The following is an 11,314-nucleotide window of genomic DNA, read 5'->3' as shown; positions in this document are numbered from 1 at the left end:
CACCTTTATGGCGATATCCCTAAATGGCGTCCATCCATAGAACTATGGCCTACTCTCTCTTAAAATACTCTTTAATACCTTCCATTTGATACACATGTCATACAACCACATTCCAGGGTTACCCTAGGTTCATTTTCCTACATGGTGATTTTCCTTATTTTGTCTCCATAGCTCTCAACTGAGTATGTAATGTTCGGTTACACCCGAACTTAGCCTTCCTTACTTGTTTTTTGTTAACTTTTTGATAGCAAATCGATAACAACTCGGTAACGTCTTAATAACAAAACAAAAATTGTTCACAACAAAACTGTATTTTTTTCGATAGCAAATCGATAACAACTCGCTAACGTCATGATAACAAAACAAAAATTGTTCACAACAAAACTATATTTTTTTCGATAGCAAATCGATAACACGCCGGTAACAAATCGATAGGATTCCGATAAAAATATTGGCAACACTCCGACAAGAAATAAACAAAGACTTTTCTTATGAGCTTTTAAATACCGCCAAAAATTTGCTTATATTGTAACTATTCAATTGAACTTGGAGATCTCCAAAATTCCTCGTTATTCTCTTGTTCTTCCTACATTCGTTTCATATAATCGCTTTTTCATAATTTGATGAAACAAGAAGCAAGCGTTGGCATAATCTTGCAAATTTTGCATCTGAGATCAAATTGATATTAAAAGGAAAGATGAAGCATCTCAGAACCGAAACATTAGCACATCAATAATAAATAAGTTAGGACGGTAATATCTGCGGCGCAGCTTTTCACGAATAGAGCTGTACAATAATCTAATCAAATTTCAAAAACCCGTAATGTCTCTATACATATACATGTCTAACGGAAATAAGAAATATTTTTGATAAATCTCTAATAAAGAATTGATTGGTTAGATTAGGTTAGGATAAGTTGGCTGGTCGGGGATGACCTCACATGGACTGAAGGAGTTCATAGTGCTAGCAGAATTTTGTTTAACGACCAACCCGAAAGATCCTTTCAAAAACCAGGACCTATGTTATAAAAGAGCTCCGTCCTCTAGGCAAATTCAAGAAGCTTTCTAGTACTAATTCCGCTTGCTGCTTCTAGGTATGATAGCTGTATCACTCCTTATAGCTATAGTCTTAGCCTGGTGAGCACAGAGTACATGCGCAAAATATGCTCAATCGTTTCCTCCTCCAAACTGCACTTCCTACATCAGCTATCACAAGCTAGGTATAGTTTGGAAACATGTGACGCCAGAAGGCAATGTCCGGTCAGAATGCCTATAATGAACCTACAATCCTCTCTTTGAAATGATAAGAGTAACTGTGTTAGTCTTAAGTGTGAAGACCTGCACATAATCTTCGTAATTTGCAGCCCCGTTCTTGGGTCTCAGCTTTTCTTGCTTGGTCGATCATGTGCAATTCTCGCCTTGTCTTTATTTCGTTCAATCTTGTTAACACGTCTACAGAGCATGCTTCGAGAGTGCATCCCCTTTTTAGCTAGCTCTTCCGCTTTTTCATTCTCATCTATTCTCATATATCCTGAGACCCAATGTTGTTGTATGCCTGGCCGTTTCCCATTTCTCTCTTGATGTTACTCTATGTAATTCACTTTAATATGTTGTCATATGCGAGATTAATGCCTTCATTGCTGCTTGGCTGTCAATATGAAAGTTGGCGTAGTTACTATCTAAGCTATTTTCTTCCAGTGTTTTAGCAGCTTCGGTTACAGCTACTACTACTGCCGTAATTGTTTGGTATTCCTTACAAAAAGTTTCAAAATAATCCTCATACAAAGTTTCACGGTTCTTGCTATCTACACGCGATAGCTATGACGAAGAACTTCATATCTGAATAATCGGCTATTTTGTGTGCTATGGATTGTATATAGCAGATGATCTGATGAAATTTAAAGTTTATATCTGTAAAAATGATGCACGTCTGACGAAAACCCTCTTATATGAACGGTCAATTGTGTTAGATATACATCCATCATCGCTCATCAAATTCCATTGGGATTTCTCAATGACTAAGATACTAAGGAGTTTACGTTCAAACAGAAAATGGACAGACGGGCTTTGCTAAATAAGATCAGCACATCAACCTGATCATTTATATTTACTTATTGGTGGACCTGTCTCTTCTGCTTAAATTAAAAATATAATTTCAAGAAAGGTTTAAAACAATTTCAGAGATATTAGAAAGGAACAAAACAAACAATGTTTGTTTTATACCCGTTCAATATAGGATTTAAATTAAGGAACGGTATCAGTAAAAAACTTAACTACGCTACAACATAATACTAAAATTTTCGAAGCGCATTGTCATCCCTAGTGCATCTGAATATTTCTCCCTGATTTTTTTTTTCGACGATGAGAGCGTGAATGATGATAGGGAGGCGAGAAAGAGCTAGAGAAAACGCAATGGAAAGCATTTGAAATGGTTGCGAAAGGATGGTCATTGGTTAGATAACGAAAATGGAAGAAGAGTTATCAATTGGAAGGAAGTTGAGCTCTCGTTTTGAGTTTAGAGGAATGTGCCCTTACCTAGTTAGTATAACATAATTATAATTCTCTCAAGGAAGAAGTCTTGGTAATGACGTGCACTTGCTCTTAATCCTAGGGTCAATACGGTTCTAAAAATTTATAATATATTTACAAATACATATATATTTTTTTTTTCATTTCACGCATTTTAGATTGATTGACGTCGTGTAATCGCTTAATGATATATCGTTAGCTTAATGTGAAAATGTGCTAAATCGCGTTTTTAGAAAAATTGTATTTTAATGCAGTTTTAAAACTGAATTCAAAATACATCGATCACAAAAAAAAATTTTTATTTAACATTTTTACGTGCTGTGGTCAATGATGTGTAAATGTGCTAAGTCGTCAGCTGTTACAAAGAATGTGCTAAGTCAACCTGTCAATAATATCGATTTGAATTACTAGTCATTTCTTTGTGCGCAAATGCTTTGTTGTTGTTGTATTAACGATGTTGATGGTCCTTTGCCGGATATACATAGATCCGGTACGTCCCGGTAACAAAGCACTATTAAAATACTAGCCCGACCATTTCGGGAACGATTTATATGACCACATTAAACATTCTATGTCATCCCGCCCTCCCCACCCCCTAGTTCCATGAGAAACTTCCATGATCACATTAAACCTTCTAGGCCATACCGACCTTCCCACCTCCTAGTTCTATGAGAAACTTGGGGTCACCCGAGCCTCGGCGTTCAATGAAACAGGATTCGCCACGGCTAGTTGAGTTGAAAATTGGGTTGGAGAAGCTTTATGTTGTGCTGGCAACCCCATGAAATTGGATTTACCCAATTGATACATGCCTTTGGTGTATGATAAATGCTTTGCGCTGACTATGATCTGCTTCAATTCTTACATGTCGATAACTACATGCTTTCTTACAGACTAGTTAAAAATAGAAAACAATCAAGCTTACATTTATATAAGCTGTTATTAAAATTAATATCACTACTGAATCGATTTGCTAGATGTATACTCCTAGTTATTGGTTCATTCATAACATAATTAATTTTATGACTTATTTCGATAAATAATCTATTATGCCGAAGATCACGCAGTGGAATATATGCAATGAACAAATTAGATAAATCAGAGCAATTCGTGCTAAAGTTTTTTACATTATAGGCAAACATTAGTGAGATAAAAGTTCTTCTGTCATGCAAATCCTGAAGACCAAGCAATTTGTGCCTGCTGGTATATGGTGGAATGCCGTCTGGCCAGTGAAGCATACGTAAAGCAATTTTTGTAAACAAATTTTTGAGTTTTCTCAGTTTTATAGGAGTTAGATTCATAGAAAGGATTCCATATTATTGAGCAATATTCAAGACCACTTTTGACCAAGGATATATAAAGTGCCTTCAACGTCATAGTGTCCTTGAAGTCACTTCCCAGCAAAAAATCGGTAATCGCTACTAAGGGTAATCGCTTCTAAGGTAATGTCTTCTAAAGGTAGTTTCACTTCACCAACCCATTGCCGGTAATGCTGCAAAGAATCGCTATTCAGCTCGAAGTATAATGTATTCTAGAAGGCATTGATTGAAATTCCTTCAAATGATTTCGCTTCTCCTACCCATTGCTGGCAATACATAAAAGAAGCAGAGATGTTGCACGCGCATTTTTACTCTACCTTAATTTGTATTCACTTCTGTGATCAATTACGGGTAATGCAATAAAGCGCAATAGCTAGATAAATAGAAAAAAATCCTAACTCCCGTTACCTTCTGTGGAAATTTCCATTCGACAACAATCATGTTTGGAATTGTTTAATTCAGTCTGCATTGTTATCCGTGTGTGACGCGTCTTTTATAAGTGATCAAATAAAAAAGTGAGTTATTAAAATAAAATAAAAATGTTAAGCAAAAGACAGTTAAAACGTTTAATAAAAATAAAAAAAACCGAAATAGACCAAAAATTTAGTGAAAGTGTTGAACAAAATGAAATTAATATAAACAATACTTCGTCAGGAGCAGGACAACATAGTGACCGTGAAAGTGAAAGTGTTAAACAAAATGAAATTAATACAGAAAATATTGCGTTAGGAATGATACCACTTAGGAACAAGTTGAGGGACTGGTTCCTGGAGTTTTTTCCCCCGGTACTATGCGTTGCCAGTCTTTTAAGAATATTGAGATATGAAAACCTGGGTGTACCCTTAAGTGTTAAAACTCTAATAGGCGAAACTACAAACTGTGTAACTCGTACAGTGTCACCAGGGCAATATCTTCACATAGGACTCAAAAATCAGTTAGACAAACTTGTGGGTGAAATTTCTGAGGAGAATTTAGATGTACTGCAGATAGATATCGGTATAGATGGGCTGCCCTTATTTAAGAGCTCTTCAATAGGTCTGTGGCCTATTTTGGGTCGCGTTTCCAATTTGAAAACAAACGCTGTGTTTCTTATTGGAAGTTACGTTGGTGAGAAGAAGCCTAATATTGTTGATGTATACCTTCACGACTTTGTAGAAGAAATTAAATCATTAGCAATAAATGGTTTTACATGCAACAATAAGCCAATAAAGATATCTATACGAGCCATTATTTGCGACACACCCGCACGATCATACATTTGTGGTACAAAAGGGCACACAGCGTTTGTTGGGTGTTCTAAATGCACGCAATTCGGTGAACGAATCCGAAATACTACAGTTTTTCGTCCATTTACTGGGGACCAAAGGACTGACTCTGATTTTGCAAATAGATCCGATAAAGGTTTTCATTTACCTTTTTATAAAGACAGGGTCCATTGCCTTGAGGAAATAAATATCAAGATGGTCACGCAATTCCCTTTGGATGTCATGCATCTTATTGACCTTGGGGTTGTTAAAAAAATGATTGGCTCTATTCTGAGTGGGACAAGCTCAATTAAAGTCAGTCCGCAAAAACGCATCGAACTATCATCCTTTTTATCGTCTTTAGCCCCCTACATTCCAAAGGATTTCGTACGAAAACCAAGGGGATTTCAAGAATTGCCGCGATGGAAGGCTTTAGAATTTAGGCAGTTTATTTTATATACGGGGTTCATTGTATTTAAAGATATTTTGAGCGAAGATATGTACAATCACTTTTTACATCTTAAATGTGCTTATAGGCTTCTTTTGTGTCCCAAAACTTTCTCCGTAAACATTGAAAAAGCGAATAGTATGTTGAATCATTTTGTTGGGAGATTTTCTGAATATTATGGAGACACAAGCGTTTCTTCTAATGTGCATAATTTACTACATTTAGCTGATTGTGTGATTAATCTTGGTTGCCTCGACACATTTTCTGCATACAGTTTTGAAAGTTATTTGCAAGTTATAAAGAAAAGTATTAAGAAACGTCAGTTTATTCCTCAACAAATTTTCAACAAGTTTAATTCGCGGCCTATTTCAAAAGCTGTGAGAAATTCTGGACTTAAAAAGAACCCCAAAGGTGTAATAAAATCATATACAAGCGATTCAAATTCATATTTTTCTACAAGCTTTCCCGATAATTACTGCTCGACTGAGTGTCAATCCTTTTTGATAATAACAAAATTTTATGAAGACAACACTTTCACTGCAAAGACATTTTTAAACCCAGATAATTTTTTTACCACACCTATGAGTTCCCTGAACCTCGGAATTGGTATAGTTAAGACTAATCAATTGGGCTTGGAAAAAGTTTACAATTTGAGCGAAATTTCTTACAAACTCCTTTCTTTACCTTACAAGGACAGTACAGTTTTATTGCCTCTAGTACATAGCTGTAATTAAAGAAACTATCCTAGAAATAAAAACTTTTATAAAACAACAAATTAAAAGGCAATATAAGAAACTTAAGTATCAAATAAAAAAATGGCTGAGGCAAAAAAAATGGCGTAGCGAAATTCGTAATTTAAGTGGTATGTTTGTACTCATTGAAACTCCTATTTGATCGTAGACAAAATTAGTGAATTCACAATTTGTCATTAAACGTCATATTGTCATAGGTCTTAAACTTATGAAAATCATAAAGTGTATGGTATTATAACGTCAAAACTAGAAAATTTATATCGGATATAAATCATAAAGTTATGCTCGTTATAATGTATATGATTTTATAACAATATGACGTCACATTTTCATAATATCATACATTTTTTGACGGTCACAAGTCTATGATTTATGATATGACGAGCTACTACACTTTGTGAATCCCCTACTATATTAGGTTATTTGGTATAATGAAAATATTTTTAAGGCAGCGAAAAAATAAGGCAGTAAAATAGTAGCTCTAATTTGTAATAAAAGAACTGTATTGTCGCATTTTTCATTTTCCAGAATAATAATTTCAATATACCAAATAAGAAAAAAACATTTCTTGGTGCAACCTTATGTACACTCCTGCTCATATTAATAGGTACAAAATTGAAACTAATTTTATTCGTAGCGGATATCTACTTATGTATTTTTAATAATTTTCATTTAAAATGTATCATAGTCTTGAGCAGAAACTGAATAAGTAAAATCCTTATGACTTTTTGACTTTGAATTTACTACAAAACTGCATTCTCAAATAACTTTTGGAAATTCGGATTAAAAAGTTTAAAATTTTGATGAAAATTTTTCAAAGTTTGATCCATTGTCCTGTTTTTCTGGTAAGTTAAAATGATTTTAATTCAGTGTCTGCTTAAGACTATGATGAGCTTTAAATGAAAATTATTAAAAACACATAAGTAAATATACGTTACGAATAAAATTAGTTTCAATTTTGTACCTACTAATATGAGCAGGAGTGTATATACATATATATATGTATATTAATTTATAAATATATTAATTTAAAAATTGCATACACAATATCGGAGCTGAGTGGCCAAATAAAAGAGTTAAAAAATACTGCGGTAGAAAAAAATCATGCAATAGAGAGTCTCAAATCTGAAATTAATGCAAACAAAGGTAATTTTATGGCAATTGATGTTAAAACCTCACTTTTCTATTATATTCTATATTTATTATTTTCTATAACAACAATATGTTTTTTTCGCAGATACCTACAACTTAAATTTGGAAAGTATCAAAAGCATATTAGCAGAACAAACCATCTTAATACAAACTCTGAGCGAGAACATGTACCCGGTACCGAAATTTGCCTCAATGTTTCCCATAAAAACACAACCAGAACTGGACGTCTTAGAGGCATTCATTTGTGCAGAAAATCAAAATCAGATGGTAAGACTTATCATCTTTGCTGCTTATTTTTACTGCCCATATATGTACATAAAAAGTCTAATAAAAATATATTTAAATACTAATTTATATATATTTTATATTTTTTGTAGGTTGGGACGGTGTTTCAATTTATAAAATCTGGCGGTTTCAAACAAAACTTGCTGTCGATTTTGGGCGAGGATATAATATTACAACATAATATGGATGGGAAACAAGGGAAAACGCCAATACTTCGATACGCGAAACTAATGAAGGTACTTTTTGGTAAGTATATTTAAACAATGTAAATATATCAGTAAATTAACACACTTTAGGCTGATTTACACGAGTCAATTTTATATTCGATTTTTGTCGTTCGACTGCGTTCAACCATCAGATACATGCTTTTTATCTGTCGAATTGCTTTTTGCACAGTGGAACGACAAAGATCTACCAGAAAAATCTACTCGTGTAAATCATCCACTAGGCACAGTTTTTCAGTGCAAATTTAAATTACAGACAAAGTTGACTAGACTTTAATCCTGGCAGTATTTCCGCTTAACCTAAGATGATGTTATGGAAATGAACATAATGAACTTTTTAAAAGATGTTTATTTTATATATGTTTACAAATTTTCCATATTTTTATTTCAGAAGCTGCTCACAAGTTGGGAATTGGGGAAAAGGAATGCAAAGACCAGCTGCGACAAGCAATGAAGGCCGTAAAAAACCGCTACCACAAGGCCTCATGTTTAAAAAGAAAGCACACCGAAGCCACTCCCGAATAAAAGCAACGAAATAAAGCCAAAATAATGTTATGTTATGAAATGTTTAATTTAAATAAGTATGTATGTAAGACTAAATTTTATTGATATACTGCGTACAAGACTGAGTTCCTAACAATTTTTATTTTATGTAACAATCAGTGACAGTAATGATTTTTTTTTTGTTTTACTCAAGAATGAGTTATTAATTTTATTGATATACTGAATACAAGACTGAATTCCTAACAATTTTTAGTTTCTGTAACAATCAAGGACTAGAAATAAGGATTATTATTATTTTTTTTTTTTTTTTTTTACTCAATAATGAGTTTTTCATAATAAAACTAAAAGATTCATATATCCTGAACTCTGCTGAATTTCGCCGTAAACATTTGAACGAACACCCTCTTGCTCTGAAATTGCTGATATCAAAGATAAGTTATTGAAAATGCTAGTAGAAGTGGCGGAAAATCGGTATGAATTGAATACCTCCTCCCCCATTTAAAGTGAAATATTCAAAAACTTAATTTAGTATGAAGAATTGTAAATTTTTAAGGCGAAATTCCGCACAGTTCAGGATATATGACTCTTTGAGTTTTATTATGAAAAACTGATTCTTGAGTAAATTAAAAAAATAATCATAATTTGCAGTCCCCGTAATAGTTGGTAATTAATTTGTAAGATCTTCTATCAAAAAAGATAAAATAAAATGTAAACTTTTTAAAACACTGTTTTTAATATCCAATTAAATACACTGAACCAAAAAAGTACATGTTTTCTAAGAAAAAGTTCATGAAAACTTCTCCAAAAACCAGTTTTCATGGAATAAAAAATTTGTTCGTAGAATATAAATATTTTTTTTAAAATCTATGAACCCATTCATAGAATATAAGAAAAAAATATATGTTCTAAGAAATATTTTTTTAAATTTTATGAACACCGGTTTTTGTAGAGGTTTTCATAAAATTTTTGGCTCAGTGTAGTTCTAGGTGTTTCACGCTATTTCTATGCAAGGCATTCTTGCTTCGTTTCTATAGATTTAATATAGGAGGGCATTCTAAATCTTCTTCAACGTAAGGGTTTGTTGCTTCGATTCTATAGATTTAAAATAGGAAGGCATTCTAAACAATCTTCTCCGGAAGGGGTTCTTGATTCGCTTCTAAAGATTTAATATAGGAACGCATTCTAAACCCTCTTCTCCGGAAGGGGTTCTTGCGTCGATACCATCGGTTTCATGAAGAAGGGTATTCTGCATTTGTTTCTACCGAAGGCGTTCTTGCTTTGCTTCTAATGGATTAAATATAGCAAGGCGTTCTACATCCGCTTCTCTGTAAGGCATGCTGCAGTAGCTTCTTCAATAGTAACTGTAATTGGTTATCAGTTCGTTTGACGGTGGTCCAGAAAGTAGGGGCTTACCTCCAATGACATGCCCATGTAAAAGTAATAAAGAAAAGAAGGGAAAAGGGAAGCGATTCCGAAAATTTATTTCGATTCCTCTTTCCCTTCTAAGGTAATCGTGTTTTTTGCTGGGTTGTTACATATACTGAACCCAACCATTGTAAAAAATTTTGAAACAATGAAGTCAATGTGACTAGAAAATAAGTGTTTGGAGTCAAAAATTACAAGTCTTTACTCTCTTGATAACGATTAAGAGATCTATAATTTAGTTTGTAGATAAAGTATGTGGCAGTAATCTTTATGGAATAAGACACAACACAGAATTTATTTGAATTTAAAAATAAATTATTTCTGCCCACCATCCGGCAAAAGAGTTCAGATAAGAACCGTTAGATATAGTTTGACAAATAAATAGTTTTTTTGGGAAATATATAGTTTTAGTGTTATACTGCCTTGGCAACCACGCTACTGTTGGGAGCCATAATTTCGAATTAGTAAAAGACTTCGTTTATTTGGGAATCAGCATCAACAATAGCAACAACATTGGCACTGAAATCCAGCGAAGAATCAATCTCGCCAATAAATTCTACTTTGGACTATGTAGGCAATTGAAAAGTAAAGTCATCTCTCGGCAAACGAAAATCATACTCTGCAAGTCACTTATCGTACCCGTCCTGCTGTATGGGGCAGCAGATGAAGCGGCTTTGGGAGTGTTCGAGAGAAAAGTTCTTCGAAAGATTTATGGACCTCTACGCTTTGGCGATGGTGAGTACGGAAGAAGATTTAATGATGAGCTGTACGAGCTATACGCAGACATTAACATAGTCCAGCGAATTAAAACGCAGCGGCTGCGATGGCTAGGCCATGTTATGCGAATGAATGATGATGCCCCGGCAAGGAAGTGTTTCTATCGGAACCCGCCTATGGAAGCAGAGGTAGAGGGCGGCCCCACTCCGTTGGAAGGACCAGGTGGAAAACGATTTAAACTCCCTTGGTGTGACCAATTGGCTCCGGTTGGCGGAGCGAAGGAGCGAATGGCGCGCCTTGTTGGACGGCCATAACCGCTTAGACCGTTAAGCTCCAATTAAGTAAGTAAGTAAGTTATATTTCAAACATTAAAGGTGAGGAGTGATTGGAAACATATTGAGTAATATGTGCTAAGTTAGGAGAGATTATTACTTCTGAGTGCGGAAATTGTCCTAAGTCAGAAAATAGCTGCTGGGTTAGCATACATAATTTGTGTTTATCTTTTTCAAAGCTTCTACACTCAAAAGTATCGCAACTAAGGTATCCTCATTCACAGTTTTGAAAAAAAAAGGTTATTTCAAAAATTATTCATTTTTTACGTCTCCTGTAAAATTCGTAAAAGTTGACTTAGCACATTTTCACATAAAGCTAACGATATGTATACCTATTTGTGACTATTATATTGAACAATTGTTTAAGATTTATTTATTAACATTTAC

The 11,314-nt window shown here is 34.0% G+C and overlaps 1 protein-coding gene across 1 annotated transcript; it reads left to right on the top strand.

Annotated features, from left to right (window-relative positions):
- The first annotated feature begins 7,332 nt into the window (after nt 1-7,332).
- LOC137252572 (uncharacterized) lies at nt 7,333-9,136 on the top strand. Its single transcript, XM_067788501.1, has 4 exons — nt 7,333-7,434; nt 7,526-7,707; nt 7,818-7,971; nt 8,341-9,136. Exons 2-4 carry the CDS (start codon nt 7,606-7,608, stop codon nt 8,472-8,474), a joined length of 390 nt encoding a protein of 129 aa, XP_067644602.1. The 5' UTR covers nt 7,333-7,434; nt 7,526-7,605; the 3' UTR covers nt 8,475-9,136.
- Nucleotides 9,137-11,314: the final 2,178 nt, after the last annotated feature.

Source organism: Eurosta solidaginis, chromosome 5 (assembly GCF_040869045.1).
Source record: "Eurosta solidaginis isolate ZX-2024a chromosome 5, ASM4086904v1, whole genome shotgun sequence".
In the NCBI taxonomy this organism is placed as follows: domain Eukaryota; kingdom Metazoa; phylum Arthropoda; class Insecta; order Diptera; family Tephritidae; genus Eurosta; species Eurosta solidaginis.
This window is presented reverse-complemented; position numbering and strand designations above follow the sequence as displayed.

Excerpts from the sequence above, each read along its gene's own strand:
- LOC137252572 (XM_067788501.1), top strand. The coding sequence starts at position 7,606 with ATGTACCCGGTACCGAAATTTGCCTCAATGTTTCCCATAAAAACACAA. Across the intron at positions 7,708-7,817 it reads CAGAAAATCAAAATCAGATG|GTTGGGACGGTGTTTCAATT; the intron begins GTAAGACTTATC and ends TATTTTTTGTAG. Across the intron at positions 7,972-8,340 it reads ACTAATGAAGGTACTTTTTG|AAGCTGCTCACAAGTTGGGA; the intron begins GTAAGTATATTT and ends TTTTTATTTCAG.